The sequence below is a fragment of the Hakea prostrata genome, chromosome 4, assembly GCF_041222555.1.
Source record: "Hakea prostrata isolate BN-2017 chromosome 4, UWA_Hpros_2, whole genome shotgun sequence".
Lineage (NCBI taxonomy): Eukaryota > Viridiplantae > Streptophyta > Magnoliopsida > Proteales > Proteaceae > Hakea > Hakea prostrata.
This window is the reverse complement of record NC_142603.1, coordinates 10,922,605-10,937,994: the sequence shown is the minus strand read 5'-3', so window position 1 is coordinate 10,937,994 and position 15,390 is coordinate 10,922,605. Positions and strand designations below refer to the sequence as shown.

Here is a 15,390-nt window from a genome sequence, read left to right as displayed (position 1 = left end):
ATTAGTAGCTGCTGCAATTCCCTCGTATTTTACTATTTCACATGAAGAATTTTCAAAATAGTTTCCTAACTCTGAAATTCATCTAAGGAAATAGAAAATTACTAACTCTAAGGATTAGTAATCAATCCTTGAAGGTTCCCCTAGATTCTAGGGTTCCCCCTCCATGAAATCTCGAGCTCTCTATAAGAAATGTTGCCTTTTTTTGTTCGGTGGGTGGGGTTTTTTTGGATTAATGTTTTGGTAGTCAAATCGACATGGTTGGTTCCAAAACTTCAAGGAAAGCTTCTTTTAATATAAGTGAGAGCTTTCAAATTGAAGACACACACTTACACAATCTAGTGATTTGAATTTGCACCCTTGCTTGGTAACATGGTGGGGGATCTCGCTCTCGAGCGAGATCTCACCACTCCAAAATAGAGAGATCTCTACCGAGATGGCGAGATCTCGGTCGAGATCAACCAAAATTTTGGCGTAATCTCGGTGACCCATCTTGGTGGGTTTTAGGGCCCCGGTTGGGCTGAAATTTGGTATTTAATTTATTTAAGGCCTTTTGAACACATTGGTGGCCTTAGAATTGTGAGAAAATAACCCTAACTACGTCTTCTAAGTCAACCTTATGTGTAAAACCGAAATGTAGAGATATCAAGTAATTCATGTTATCAACTATAAAGTATTAAATACATTACACATCAAACTATCAAAGAACTTAAATGGCTTCAAAATTTTACAACCATAAGAAGTTTTAGACTTTTAGTAAGTCATAAATCATAATCCATAAGTTCACAATCACAATCACAACAAGTATGTGAGTAATAAGATTACAAGACTACAAGACAACAAGAGTACCACTCAGCATTCTGCATCAACTGATTTTGAACGGTGGCCACATATGACTCCCAAATCAACTCATCACTATAGTATGTCACATATAGGTTTAAATGTCACATTAAATTGGTTTCCATGAAAGTTAGATCAAAGCTTGTGAATTAACATATATTTACACTCACACACCCATTGTAGAATATTCTATTTGTAAAAAATTCAAATTTGGGGGAAAATCTTACCTTTGTTGTAGATCTAGTTGAAATAGGCTTGAATGATGATAATTTGATGTTTTAAATGTCTTAAAGATGTTTAGAAGTTGAATCCCCAACAAATTCCGACAAAAAATCATGTTTCTGACAATTTTTTGTGGTTGCAGCGAGAGAGAGGCGAGATCTCAGCGAGATATGGCGAGATCTTGGTGAGATGTGGCGAGATCTCCCATCTCGCCTCTCATCTCGTCTCGCTATATCAAAATAGCGAGATATCTCGCGAGATCTCGCCGAGATCTCCCACCATGCTTGGTAACAAAGGTTGAACCCTTGTTGATTGTAAACATGTGGTATTGTAGGCTTCACTGAGTTTGGATCTTTGAATGATACAAGACATAATTGTCAAGTAAATTAGACACTAATCAGCAATTAAGACGAAAATTAACCTCCATTGAGTCCCTCTTCTACAACTTTCTTTGGAAGGGCAAAAGAAACCACCAGTTTTCTCCACCCTATTAGTTGGAAAGCTGTCTGCAAGCCCAAATCTAAGGGATGCCTTTGCATCTAGAGAATCAGAGATTACAACATTGCGTTGATGTAACTTGGATTGGCAACCGTAGGGCACCTAAGATTTTGAGCCCAAAAGATGCACCCATGGGCTCGGTGAACCATAACCACCCCCACTAGGATCCAACATCTACCTTTTGTTTTTTCGATTGGACAAGTGGTAATAGTCCCATTTTGGTTAGGAGTCACCTATTTGCTGTATGCTTCTTGTTAGAATTCCATATTTACTCATACCTTCCAAATTGGACCCCTCTAGGGTGAGATGGATAAAATCTTTGTTTGAGTTGAAGTCTTAAGTCAAGTAGGAGTTTTAAGTATTAGTTTGCAAGTTAGATTTCAAGTCCGTTTTCTTTTTAGAAGTTTGAGTCCATTTATGTCTTCCTTCATGTAGGCTATAAATAAGCCACTCTGGGTTGTGACAAATCAGATTTGAATTATTGAGTTAAGGTAAAAATTGAAGGAAGAGCATTTTAGTTGTGGGTTCCCCTTGGGGGGTAGCCTGCGGGCGGTGGGTTTGTGAGACTGTGTTTGTTAAAGATCTTCTACTTTCCTTCCCCTACAATTAAGTACTGCGTCCGCAACCCATTCTAGTTTCCTCTTCTCCCCTATCCGTCCATTGCACCCTTCTGTTTAATTTTCTTGAATTTTCAGACTTTTCTGAAGACCAAATTTCAAGGTCAACTGTACACCCTTCTAACAGTTAGATATGTCCCGAACTTTGGGAACCTTATCCCCATCCTAGTGACCTTAGATCCAAATTTTACCCTTTTGACTGTCTGAATTCATGGTATAATTATTTTTTTGAATTTTCGTACATCCCAAGACCCTGGAAACAAGAACCTTAGTATCTTTGATCTAGCGATCCAAACCCCACCAAACTTGGGGAATCATATCTCTATGTTATTTACCTACCATCTTCCAAGTTTCAACCCATTATGACATCTAGACTCAAGTGTCCATCTTAAGGAATTTATCCATATCTCTCATGGGATGGGTTTTGTATCTTTGAGATCCATAAAAGCATATCTAACTACAAAGCATTAACCTTAACCTTTTTCCATAGGAAATCATCCCTTCACAATCCCTATCACAAGGAAACCCCATATCCCTTAAATTCCCAAAACTCTAGAAACCTTAATTCCTCTCAAACTGTAAAATTTCAAAACCATAAGTGATAAAATTCCATCCCCTTCAACCATAGGGTATTCTGAACCCTAGAAGATTGCTGGTTCTATAGAAGAGGATCGTGGAGTGAGCCTAAATCTAGGGCATACATCATCCAGCCAAACCCTAGATCCTAGTTCACATCAGCCGGCCTCCTCAAGCTCATTTAGAAAATCATCTCTGAGGAAGACTCCATCTCAGGCGCGATTCCTTCTAGTTCACCTTGGTCCCTCCTTAACCCTCCCTAATTTGGGGGAATCTCGTCACTCTCTGACCTCTTACATCGTCGGCCATCTCTCTCCACGTTGTCGATAGCTCCTCCTCTTTTTGGATCAATCCTTGTTGTCTTGCTGGAACGCGCTCCTAGGTGGCAGGTGGCTAAGCACTCTACTCTTCCGATATCCCTAGAAATGCCCCTCTCTCCCTCTTCATCTCCTTGGGCTCCTGGTGGCCCTTACCGGCTTCATCGTTGCCGTTGATCCGATTTGGTTTTGGTGTTGGCTAAGACTAAATCACTTGGCTCCCCTGCACTAATGGGCTCTTCTCAACCTCCTTAGCTTGGATCCACGTCCGCTCCCCTGTCCCCTGGGCCACCTCAATTTGGTTTGATGGCCATATCCTTAGGTAAGCCTTCACCACATGGAGAGCCCTCTCCAACTATCTCCCCACCCAATCTCTTCTCCTGTATCCTAATATCCCGGTCTGTCCCCAGTGCATCCTCTGCTCCTTGCTCGCTAGAAAGCTTCCCACCTTTTCTTTGCTTGTCCTTTCTTTGAACCCACATGGCGCCTCACCTTAGCTTATATGTAGCACCATTGCAGGCAACCTCGGCCCTTAGACCCGAATTCTTGTTGGGTGTTTGCCACGTTCAGGGGTACCTCCACTGTAGATATGGTTGGGAAGCTGGTCTTCAACATGGCTCAAGATCTCACTCTTGAGTGTGATCTTGCTCCTTCCAAAAACTGTGATTTCAACCGAGTCAGCGAGATCTTGGTCGAGATATGATTTTTTTTGGGCCAACTCGATGGGTTTTAGGGTCGAAGTTGGGCTCAAAACTCGGTAGTAAGCATAATTTAGGCCTTCTGAACACAATGATGACCTTGGATTTGTGAGAAAACAACCCTAAGTATGAGTTCTATGTTGACCCTAAGTGTGAAATTGAAATGTTGTAAGATTGGGGAAGACAAGGTTATACAACAACAACAACAACAATAAGCCTTGTCCCCGGCTACATGGATTCTTGCCCTCCAATCAGTTCTGTTTGAGGTCATGCTAGATACAAGGCCTAAGGTATACATATCCTTTCTCACCACTTCTCCTAAGGTTATCTTAGGTCTACCCCTAGCTCTTCTAGTTCCTTCAATATGGATTATATCACTTATTCGTTCAGGGGCATTTATAGGTCTCCGTTGAACGTGGCCGTGCCACCTCAAACGACTTTCTTGAAGCTTATCTCTTATGGGAGCAACTCCCAGACCAACTCTAATATGATCATTTCTTATCTTATCCATCCTAGTTTTGCCACTCATCCATCTTAGTATCCTCATTTCTGCTACACTGAGTTTATCTATATTATTCTTTTTAACAACTCATCACTCTGCACCGTACATCATAGTTGGTCGAACAACGGTCCTATAAAATTTTCCTTTAAGCTTTAATGGAATATGCCGGTCACATAAGACCCCGGACGCACCTCTCCACTTCATCTACCCTATTTTAATTCTTTGGGAAACCTCATCCTCTAAATCACCTCTTTTACTTATGATTGAACCTAGGTACCTAAAACAATCACTCTGAGGAATCTCTTTATCGTCAAGTATCACCACCTCATCATCTGCCCGATTATGACTAAATTTGAAAACTAGATATTTTGTTTTCGATATACTAAGTTTAAAGCCTTTTGATTCCAAAGCTACTCTCCATGATTCTAATTTGGTATTAATCCCCACTTGGGTCTCATCAATCAACACAATATCATCTGCAAAAAGCATACACCAGGGGACCTCATCTTGAATGGTCTTTGGTTAATTCATCCATTACCAGTGCAAATAGATATGGGCTTAAAGTTGACCCTTGATGTAGCCCAACTGTTATCGGGAATTCATTACTTTGTCCCAACACTGTTCTAACACTAGTCACCGAACCATCATACATATTGTTAACTATATCTACATATTTACTTGCAACACTTTTTTTCTCTAGTACTTGCCAAATCAATACTCTAGGGACTCTATCATAAGCTTTTTCTAGGTCAATAAATATCATATGAAGGTCTTTCCTACATTCTCTATACCTTTCCATAAGTCTCCTGATTAGGTAAATAGCATCCGTTGTAGATCTTCCCGGCATAAACCCAAATTGGTTCTCCGTAACTGTAGTTAAGTGTCTCAAACGGGTTTCAATTATTCTCTCCCATAATTTTATCGTATGGCTCATCAATTTAAAATGCCCCTATAGTTATTACAACTTTGAATATCTCCTTTATTTTTGTAAATTGGAACCACGACGCTTCTCTTCCATTCATTTGGCATTTTCCCTGTGCTCATAATCTTATTAAACAACTTAGTCAATCAAACCAGTCCATGGGTTCCTAAGCTTTTCCATACTTCAATTGGGATTTCATCAGGTACTTGTGTCTTGCCGATTTTCATCCTCCTTAAAGCTTCTTTTACTTCGGACATCGAAATTCTACAACATGTAATATAGCACCTTTAAGGCTTATAAATGAAAAGTAAGCGTATTAAATACATCAAATAACTTAAATGTCATCAAAATTTCATCCGTACGAGTATCACAATCTCGACTTTAGAATAGAATAATAAAATTATACAACCATTAAAAGTTCCGTATAAGTCATAATACATAAGTTTATAAGACAAGCATAGAATGATTGATCTTCCTTTGGTGTTATAGATGTGCTATGAGTAGTTGCAAGTGAAAATTCAGTTGAAATCCGTAAAAAAAGGGGCAAAAATTGAGAGTTACAGCAAGATATGGCGAGATTTCAAGCGAGATGTGGGAATCTCGCCCTTCATCTCATCTTGCCTGCTTAAAAAAGCGAGATATCTCACGAGTCTCAAACCATGGTCTTCAACTCTTGTATGTCCCACATTTGGCTTGAAAGGAGTCTTCACAAATGGACTTCCAAATCCAGATCTTCTAACCAAATTTAGAAAGCCATCTGTAAAGAAGTTTGCTCAAATATTTTGTTGTATAATCTTGTGAGAAATGAGTGGGATAAGGTTAGAAGGTGAATACAAAGAGTTTCCCCCTTCTCCAGACCAAAACAACAAATTTGTAGCCTTTTTGGTGAAATTTAAAAAATCATGATTTGAGTCATCGCATTTTTATAGGGTGCCTGAGACCCAAAAATCAAACACTCTCTTAAAATCTTGGTTGGAAAGCTCTCAATCGATATATTACATTTTCATATCTTATATGCTATCTCATGTCGACTAGGTTGTGATACTTGTGATTTTTGAGATCTCAATGAGTTTTTGAACTTCGTATGCTGGTGGTCTAGAGTTTCGTAATTTCAACTTTTGAAAGGTGTGGTCCTGGTTTTGGTTGAAAAACAAAAGAAACCAAATTTTGGTGATGTGTCGAGGAATGTTAGATATTGTGATTTAATGTTTTTCCAAATTAGGCTCAATGATTCCCCTTTCTTGTCCAGTCCAATGCTTCAAATATTGGGGGTTGCATCTTAATTGTTCAGAATATTATGTTCATAGTGTAATCTGCAAAGATGTCTGTGCTCTTCAAGTGCTGAGTTTGTCTTGCTTTTGTCAATAAGGTGATTACTGCTTATTGCGTGAGAAATATGTAAGACAGCATGACTATAGGAACATGATATAACTTAAGGTTCCACTTGGCTTCACGCCGAACCTATAGTTATTTATTATCTTATAACATAGTTCCTTATTTCAGGGTGCCCCAGAAACTATTCAGGACAGGCTGACAGATTTGCCGTCATCATATGTTGATACCTACAAGAAGTATACACGCCAAGGATCTCGAGTCTTGGCCCTTGCATACAAGCATCTTCCAGAGATGGCGGTATGGATGGTTTTTGTTTCCATTCCCTTGTTTTGATGGATCAGGAAAATTTTCAATGCTTTTTCAGTTGGAGCGTTTGTCACTTTGCTCCAAATTTGGTGGTGTTTTTTTCTTTTTCTTCCTGTACAAATTGTTTACGCATCAGCTGTCGTGAAATAAGTTAGAAATATATCTTCACTAGTCTGAACTTTTTTCCATTCATTATGATGTTATTTCTATCTAATCTTCCTTTTATTCACAACACAAAATATAGACTGCCCTTATATATTGCAAATTATTCATTCCACTACAAGATGGGGAAAACGCTATTCAATATATAGTTCACTATATAAAGAAGCAAAGCTCAGAGGTAGAATGCCTAGAAAATTGTTAGTATAGTCATGTATGATCTCTTTAAAAGTACTGTATTATGATCTCCGTAGTTTTCTGAACTCTGAAGCTCGGCTGGTTAACATTAGTAATCTCCCTAGGTGACCCGATGAGAATCACCAATCAGTAGATGGTGGAAATTGTAATTAGCTGACAGGTAAACATTGAACTAGGATAAGTGATGTAAACTAAATCTAGGACCACCAAATGAAGGCCCAAGGGGATTACTAGCACCCTACGGCCTTACCAGCAATCCTAGTAATTTCGTCCAAGTATAGGAGTATTTTTTTAATTTTGCCAATTTCATGGTGTCCTAGGTATGAGTCTCACTGTCCATTTTGTTGTCTGGACCCTACACTTATTTTTTATTTCTCATTTGGATTAGTATTCTGTGAATTATTGCAGAGTCATTGTCTGGGTGTAATTCCCAATTGTGTTGGGATCCCCTAATTTGAGTCCACCTTTATTCTACATTTTATGAGGACTCCATATCTGCTCTTTGAATAAGGGTTGAAGTTCTCGAGGGTAAGTTATGGAGGCTCCTTGTGCAAGTTAAGGGTCTTAGTCAATCAGTGGTTAAGAGTTAGAGTCTTAATTGGTTTTCCAACTTTGAATCCTTTTATGATTTCCTTTTAGAGGCTATAGATAAAGTCTCCATTATCTGTAATTAACAAGTTGAATGGAATAACATATTGAAAGTTTGGAAACAAATAAAGTCGTGGGCTTACTTGGGAGGGCCAAGGTGGATTCAAGAGTGCATCTTCTTCAAGTGCAGTCATTGTTCTTCAATTTCAGCAGTCCTGTTCCATCTTCAAGGTAGTAAACAACGCCCTAACCCCATCTCTAGCCTTCCCTCTTCTTCCGTCATTCATATTCCATCACGAATTTTTGGACTTATCGTAAGACTCAAATTTTAAAATTAGATCTGCATCAATCTAATTGTTAGACCTGTCCCAAACTTTAGGAGCCTTATCCCCCATGACTTTGTTTGAAAAAAAGCCAGCATAAATAATGGTCTTGAATGGTCAGAAATTAGATATCATAATAGGTGAAGAGGGGTGATTGAGTGGAGAGGCAACAAGGGAGGATGTGGGGCTGTCTCAGCCAAGGAAGTGTCTCCTGCACTTGGGCTCCCTCCTCAGCCTCTCATAAGACAGTTACATTTTGCCAAATTTTCTTCATTAATATTGTGGGAAAGGATGTACGGTCTGTTACTATTGTAGATTTAAAACAACTACTCAGCTTTATCCCAACTAATGGTTGGGGTGCATGGACTCTTCAAAATATCAGAGGGAAAACTGAGATCCACAAGAAGGGAAATCGAAGTAAGAGGGAAAAGGATAGCTCAGGAAATCCGAAAAATGTGGCTACATGGTGTTGACAGCATAGATCCTTGTCCTCCAGTAGGCTCTCTTAGAGTCATACATGACATGAGTTCCAGACTTCAAACGTCGTTCTTCACAACATCAGCTTTGGTCATTATAGGCCTGCCTTGATGTAGCCTTAGAGCTTGAAGAGGTTCAACTAGGGCCCAGTTTTCCAGGATCTCAACTCAAAAAGTAAGGCTTTAGGGTCTTAAGATTTTGGGGTAGTTGATTGGGATACACAAGTAAATAGACTTTGGTGGTTGGATAGTTCTGGAGAGATTTAGAGTACCGGGGTATATGGATGGATGTGGCAGGTTCATCAGATGTGGGGCGAAAAGTTATTGGAATGGGATGGTGAAACTTGGAGAGAACTTTTGTAATGATCCCTAAAGTTTGGAACCGTTCTAATGGTTAGATTGGAGTAGATCCAAGTTTGAAATTTGGGTTTCTTAGGGAGTGTGAAAATAGAGAGAGGAAAAAAGGGGGAAATTAGGGTAGGGAAAATTTGGAAGATTAGAAGATTAGGAAAAGAAGATTGGGGTTGCGCATAATTTAATTTACCTTTTGTGATATTCTTGAACATCAGCTTGAATGAGGAAAGATATAATTGTTGGGAGAAGAAAAGAGAAAAATAAGCACTTGCCCACCCTTATGTTGACTTCTGTATTGTACTTTCGAACATACAATTGATCTGCATCAAAGAGGACCCCCTGTTGCCTACTTCATTTACCTGGGAAAAACTTGATTTGAGGGACTTAAGATGATGTGGTCATTGATGATACACATCTAAATTGTACGAGTGGCATTCATGCATTAATAGATGTTGTGGACATTGATGATACACATCTAAATAGTATGAGTGGCAGTCTTGTATTAATTCTTTTCAATATAAACATCACTTTCATTCCTTTACATCTGAGAACAACTGCTGTAAGTATGTAGTATTTGTTATAATGCTAGAAATTTTCCATTGCATGACAGGTTAGTGAAGCTAGAAGCTTGGAAAGAGATATAGTGGAGACTGGTCTTACTTTTGCGGGCTTTGCAGTAAGTGATCCTAATCTGTAATTATTTCTTCTTGTTGCTTTCTTCTTACCCAATTGATCTCTTTTCATTCAGTTTACAAGTCAGCAATATATGAAATACATTGCCAATACTTTGTGTTGTCTGTGATTCAGGTTTTCAACTGTCCTATTAGATCAGACTCAGCTTCTGTGTTGTCTGAACTGAGGGGATCTTCACACGACTTGGTATGTTGCACACATCCAAACCATGACTTTTCTTGATTAGTATGTCAAATACCAGGGTAAAACGTATGCTGGAAGGAGCCAAAGCATACCTCTGTTGAGTTGCTTCAGTGATGGTATATTTGGTGCAAAGTGCATCTTTTTAAGCCAAAGTTGGCAGTTGGAACCCTTGCTGTTGTCTTTTTTTTGGTTACCTTTTGTATCAATGTTGGCTTGATAGAGTATTTAATTCTTTGAATATCTTGACTAAGATGAAGTTCTTTAATTGTAGGTTATGATTACTGGTGATCAAGCTTTGACAGCTTGCCATGTCGCCAGCCAAGTTCATATTATTTCAAAGCCGACATTGATTTTGAGTCCAGCAAAGAATGGAGATTGTTTTGAATGGATTTCACCAGATGAAACTGATATTATTCCCTATAGGTAATGTATAATTAGCCTGCCAAAGAGGCTGGCACTCAATTTTTTCCTAGAAAACATCATTTGTTTGTTGTCCCCCCCCCCCCCCTCCTTTTCTTACACTTTGTCTCGTCTGTTAGTCTTCATGTCTTAGATGAAGCTGAAATAAAATTCATAGCATCTGTTATCAGTATTTTTTTTCTTTCTGATATATTTTACTTGAGGCATTCTGGTTACAGTGAGAAAGAGGTGGAAGCTTTGTCATCCTCCTATGATCTTTGTATTGGGGGGAACTGCTTTGAAATGTTGCAACAGACTAATTCTGTTCTCCAAGTCATCCCATATGCGAAGGTTGTGATCCACTCTGTTCAAACTTATATTAGATAGTTGCTTCAACTTGATAACATGCCACAACAATGCTTTCAGGTTTTTGCAAGGGTTGCTCCTGAACAGAAGGAACTTATCTTGACTGCTTTAAAATCTGTGGGGAGGATAACATTGATGTGTGGAGATGGAACCAATGATGTTGGAGCTTTGAAGCAGGTGAAAAACATAAATCTTATATTTTTTTTCTTTCTATATTTAAACATGTAACTATTTTAGGACCTACTATTTTAGGCTTTTTAGATTAATTGAAAGCCGGGGGTGTCCTAGGTTTGTATATTGTTTAATTTTTTACACTGTACGGTTATAAAATTTATTATATGGTCAACAATTGTAACATACAAGCAACACCAGGTTTAAGAAAGAATATTATGATAGTCAAAAGGTAAAATCGTAAAAGTGGTCCGGGGGGGGGTAAAATGCCGAGAAAATGTGTAGTGCTATTCGGTCTTTTATGGAGTCTTTGTTATTACAATGGAGTTATGAACAATCTATTTTGGTTAGTTCATTACTAGATTTCTGCCAAACTATCTTACGTCATTAATACGAAGGAACAAGGAACATACAAAATTTTTGGAAAATTCAATAACTTAAAACTAAACTCTGCTGCATCTGACTTTTAGTTCTAAGTCCAGTTTAAAAGGGATGACAGTTCTTCAAGGGCTGAAATCTGGTGATTAAGTACTAGGTAATGGAACTATCCTACTGGAATTAGGAAAGTACCAGAAATGCGGAAATGATGATAGATTTCTAGCAAGTAAAACAGTAGTCTACTGATGATTACTGTTTCTCTTCTGTAGATTCACCCTGGTGTCAATCGGGTTGATTCCTGACAAGCCTTCTCTTTAATTCCTTTTATTTTACCTCAGTTTCGGATTTTATTTTTACACAACCCTGCTAGCAACCTGCTTAATCAGTTACTAGTGTTAGATTCTGTTTAATAGATTTCCAATCAATTTCAGGTTTCCCATTGCAACTCCACTTCTGAGATCCGGGTTTCTGGATCTGATTTATTAAACCTTATTTTCTGTTTACTGGTTAGTTTTAAATAAGGAGTTGATTAAATTCTACTCAGAATTCCTGAAGTTTCTGCTGTTGACTCTCTAATCTGTCTGGTTTTTCAAGTATTTAATGCTAGTTTTCTTCTGCTATGTCATGGAATTGACCATTAGGTTCAAATCATTTTCGATGGATTGTTCTTGTCAAATAGATCGACCAACCAAAGTTTGAACGTAATAAAACCTGTTCTAATAAAGTTATTGAATCTTTGTTTGTGGTTTGGTTCATACCTGCAATTCTGTATTTTCATTGGGGTTTCATAACCCAAATCCTTTAGGTGATCTTACTTTTGGTGTGGTGCAAATTCAAGGGCCATGATTGTATGGATTGTGCCAAGAATATTTTTCTTGTTCAAGGTCTTCAGATGGTATTACTTTCGGAGTGGACTTCTTTTCTTTCTGCTCTCAGGACATAGTTTGAATTTTCAGCCTATTGTTTTATGATGTTAGATGATCAATCATACAATCTTCCTTTTAGAGCTCATATTTGCACTCTCTTGCAGCAAATATTTTCCATGTTTAAGAGCTATATTTTTTCTAAGTATACTATTTGCAGTCTCATGTTATATTTGGTTTAGTGTTGCATGTCGTATAGTATCAAGTGCAATCTCTCATACACCTATGCAGTTTTATTTCATGATAAGAAAACCTTCATAGTTCTCAGGACACTGAATCTCAGAGGCAGCTAATTAATCTTAGCATCTGCATTGCTTCAATTCTTTGTTTGATAACTGTTTAAGGTTTTGGGAGGTATGAGATATTCACTCTCCAAAATCTTTCAGGCCAATGTAGGAGTTGCTTTACTCAATGCAATGCCACCAGCTGATTCTAGAGCTTCGTCATCCTCACAATCTTCTACGTCCAAAACAAAGCCAGCCAAGTCAAAGAAAGCAAAGTCCGTCTCAGAGTCAAGTGGTAATAACAAAGGTGGTATCTCCACATTGGACCCTAGTGCTCCTTCAGGAAGCAATCGCCATATTACAGCTGCCGAGAAGCAGAGGCAGAAATTGAAAAAGCTTATGGATGAGATGAATGAGGAGAGTGATGGTCGTTCAGCACCTATTGTCAAGCTTGGTGATGCATCTATGGCATCACCCTTCACGGCAAAACATGCATCTGTTGCCCCCACCATAGATATAATCAGGCAGGGCCGCAGTACATTGGTAACTACCCTCCAGATGTTCAAGATCCTTGGCCTCAACTGTCTTGCAACTGCATATGTGCTTAGTGTAATGTACCTGGATGGTGTCAAGCTTGGTGACACACAGGCCACAATTAGTGGAATCTTCACAGCTGCCTTTTTCCTCTTCATTTCTCATGCACGCCCCCTTCAAACGCTATCAGCTGCCCGGCCCCACCCAAACATCTTCTGTGCATATGTCTTTCTTTCCCTGATGGGGCAATTTGCAGTTCACATATTTTTCTTGATTTCTTCTGTCAATGAAGCTAGCAAGTACATGCCAGAGGAATGCATAGAACCAGACTCAGAATTCCACCCTAACCTGGTGAATACTGTTTCATACACAGTGAACATGATGATCCAGACTGCAACCTTTGCTGTCAACTACATGGGCCATCCATTCAACCAGAGTATCCCTGAGAACAAACCATTTTTTTATGCTTTGTTGGCTGCTGGTGGGTTCTTCACAGTCATTGCTTCAGATTTGTTCAGGGACTTGAATAACTGGCTGAAGCTGGTGCCACTTCCAGAGGCATTACGAGGGAAGCTTTTAATTTGGGCGTTACTAATGTTCTCCACTTGCTACATTTGGGAAAGATTCTTGAGGTGGGCTTTCCCTGGTAGAATGCCAGAATGGAAGAAGAGGCAACGAGAAACAGCTGCCACCCTACAGAAGAAGAATTTGTGATTCCAGAGCATACATTACAGTCAAGTGGCCGTGAGCTCTGCTGATGTGCCACTAAATAGCAGAAAGGGCACAAGATGACAGCGTCAATGCAGTAGCAATATGTCCCCATTAGAAAAACCAGCTGTGATTTTGATCCACAATGATGGCCTGTGGACATTTTTCCCCGGTAGTTATGGCCAAATAGACTCTGCTTAACTTCAGGGTTAGCTTTATTCTTTTCATGGGAATTCGGTGAAGTGCTGAGGACTATCAACATTCTGTAATATCATAAGAACTAGGTCAAGGTGTAAAAAACAGGGTAACGGGCCTAACGGCTATGAACATTTAACATGAGGTTTCAATTTTTGAGGTACCCATATAGCTGCTATCTTCTGCCTGGAAAAAATAAAAATAAAAATAAAGCTGCTAAGTTGATTATTTGACCCGAACTAGTCAGATGGGAAAATGTAAATTTATTCCCTTTTTGAGGAGAAAGACTCCTTTAAAATAAGAGATTTTTACATGAGCCCCTCCATTTTCATGGAAAATAAATTGCACCCCCTCTAAAATCAAAACCTTGCAAATATTTTCTTCACCGTTAATCCCGTTACTTAGGATAGTTAAATAATTTTAATATGACCATATTACCCTCAAATATGATAACGTTGAACTTCTTATTTCAAGAATTTTTTACATGAGCCCTTTCCATTTTCATGGGAAACAAGGTGCACCCCCTCTAAAATAAAAAAACCTTGTAAATATCCCCTCTACCGTTAACCCCGTTACTTAGGATTGTAAACTAATTTTAATATTACCATATTACCCTCAAATATGATAATGTTTGAACTTCTTATTTTCAAAGCCATACCACCTCACTCCTCACAGATACTCACGATTCTTCGTAATCTTTCATCACCACTGCCAATCAACGCCCACAATTATCACCGGAGAGACATTTGAGGAGAAGCAATGTGTACCTCATTTGCATTTTTTTTCTTCTCAAGATGAGGTATGCACTGTTTCTCCTCAAATGTTGCTCTGGTGATAATCTTGGGCGTTGATTGGTAGTGGTGACGACATATTACAAGGCATCGTGAGTAACTGTGAGGAGTGAGGTGATATTGCTTTGAAAATAAGAAGTTCAAATGTTACTATATTTGAGGGTAATATGGTCATATTAAAATTATTTAACAGTCCTAAGTAACGGGGTTAATGGTAGATGGGGTATTTGCAAGGGTTCTTTTTTTTAGAGGGGGTGCGCTTTGTTTCCCACAAAAATGGAGGGGGCTCATGAAAAAAGCTCTTGAAAATGAAGTTCAAACGAACCATATTTGAGGGTAATATGGTCATATTAAATTTATTTAACAGTTCTAAGTAACGGGGTTAAAGTTGGAGGGGGTATTTGTAAGGTTTTGATTTTAGAGAGGGTGCGATTTATTTTCCATGAAAATGGAGGGGGCTCATGTAAAAAACTCTTAAAATAAAGTTATTATCATATGCAATTCCAGGTTAGTGTTGGACTTGGGTTATAACTGGTTTGTTTATTGCATCTCCCATTCTAATAGGTTTAGTCAGTAATTTGATAACTTGGGTTGTGTACAAAGGTATTAGGTATAGGGGTCAGGCCGTCAGAGGTTTTGAAATATACTAATCCAAAGGGGTTGGGGAGATCACCTGAGCATAATGAACTGGTAACACCTATAGAAGAGCATTAGAATCCCAGCAGTTGTTGCCACCAAATCTAGGGGAAGTAAACGAGTAAGAATACCCTAACCAAGAAAGTTGATACACCATCTTCAACTACCCTTTTTTTTTCTTCTTTTTTTCATTCATATAATTAAAAAAAGTACAAACATAACCGCATGAAAATACAAGGTTCGAAACGAACTAAGGAGCGG

General features: G+C 38.6%; 1 protein-coding gene across 2 annotated transcripts in view; it reads left to right on the top strand.

Annotated features, from left to right (window-relative positions):
* The window catches only part of PDR2 (phosphate deficiency response 2), a 51,557-nt gene extending 37,608 nt beyond the window's left edge, over window positions 1–13,949 (top strand). The window contains exons 15-21 of one of the 2 annotated variants that reach the window (XM_089152162.1): window positions 6,693–6,821; window positions 9,539–9,604; window positions 9,736–9,807; window positions 10,076–10,227; window positions 10,443–10,554; window positions 10,630–10,746; window positions 12,428–13,949. In XM_089152162.1, coding sequence (XP_089008288.1) covers window positions 6,693–6,821; window positions 9,539–9,604; window positions 9,736–9,807; window positions 10,076–10,227; window positions 10,443–10,554; window positions 10,630–10,746; window positions 12,428–13,513 — 1,734 coding nt within the window. In that variant the 3' untranslated portion in view covers window positions 13,514–13,949. The remainder of the gene's footprint in view (window positions 1–6,692; window positions 6,822–9,538; window positions 9,605–9,735; window positions 9,808–10,075; window positions 10,228–10,442; window positions 10,555–10,629; window positions 10,747–12,427) is intronic. The other variant, XM_089152161.1, reaches the window with a different exon arrangement.
* The last annotated feature ends 1,441 nt before the right edge of the window (window positions 13,950–15,390 follow it).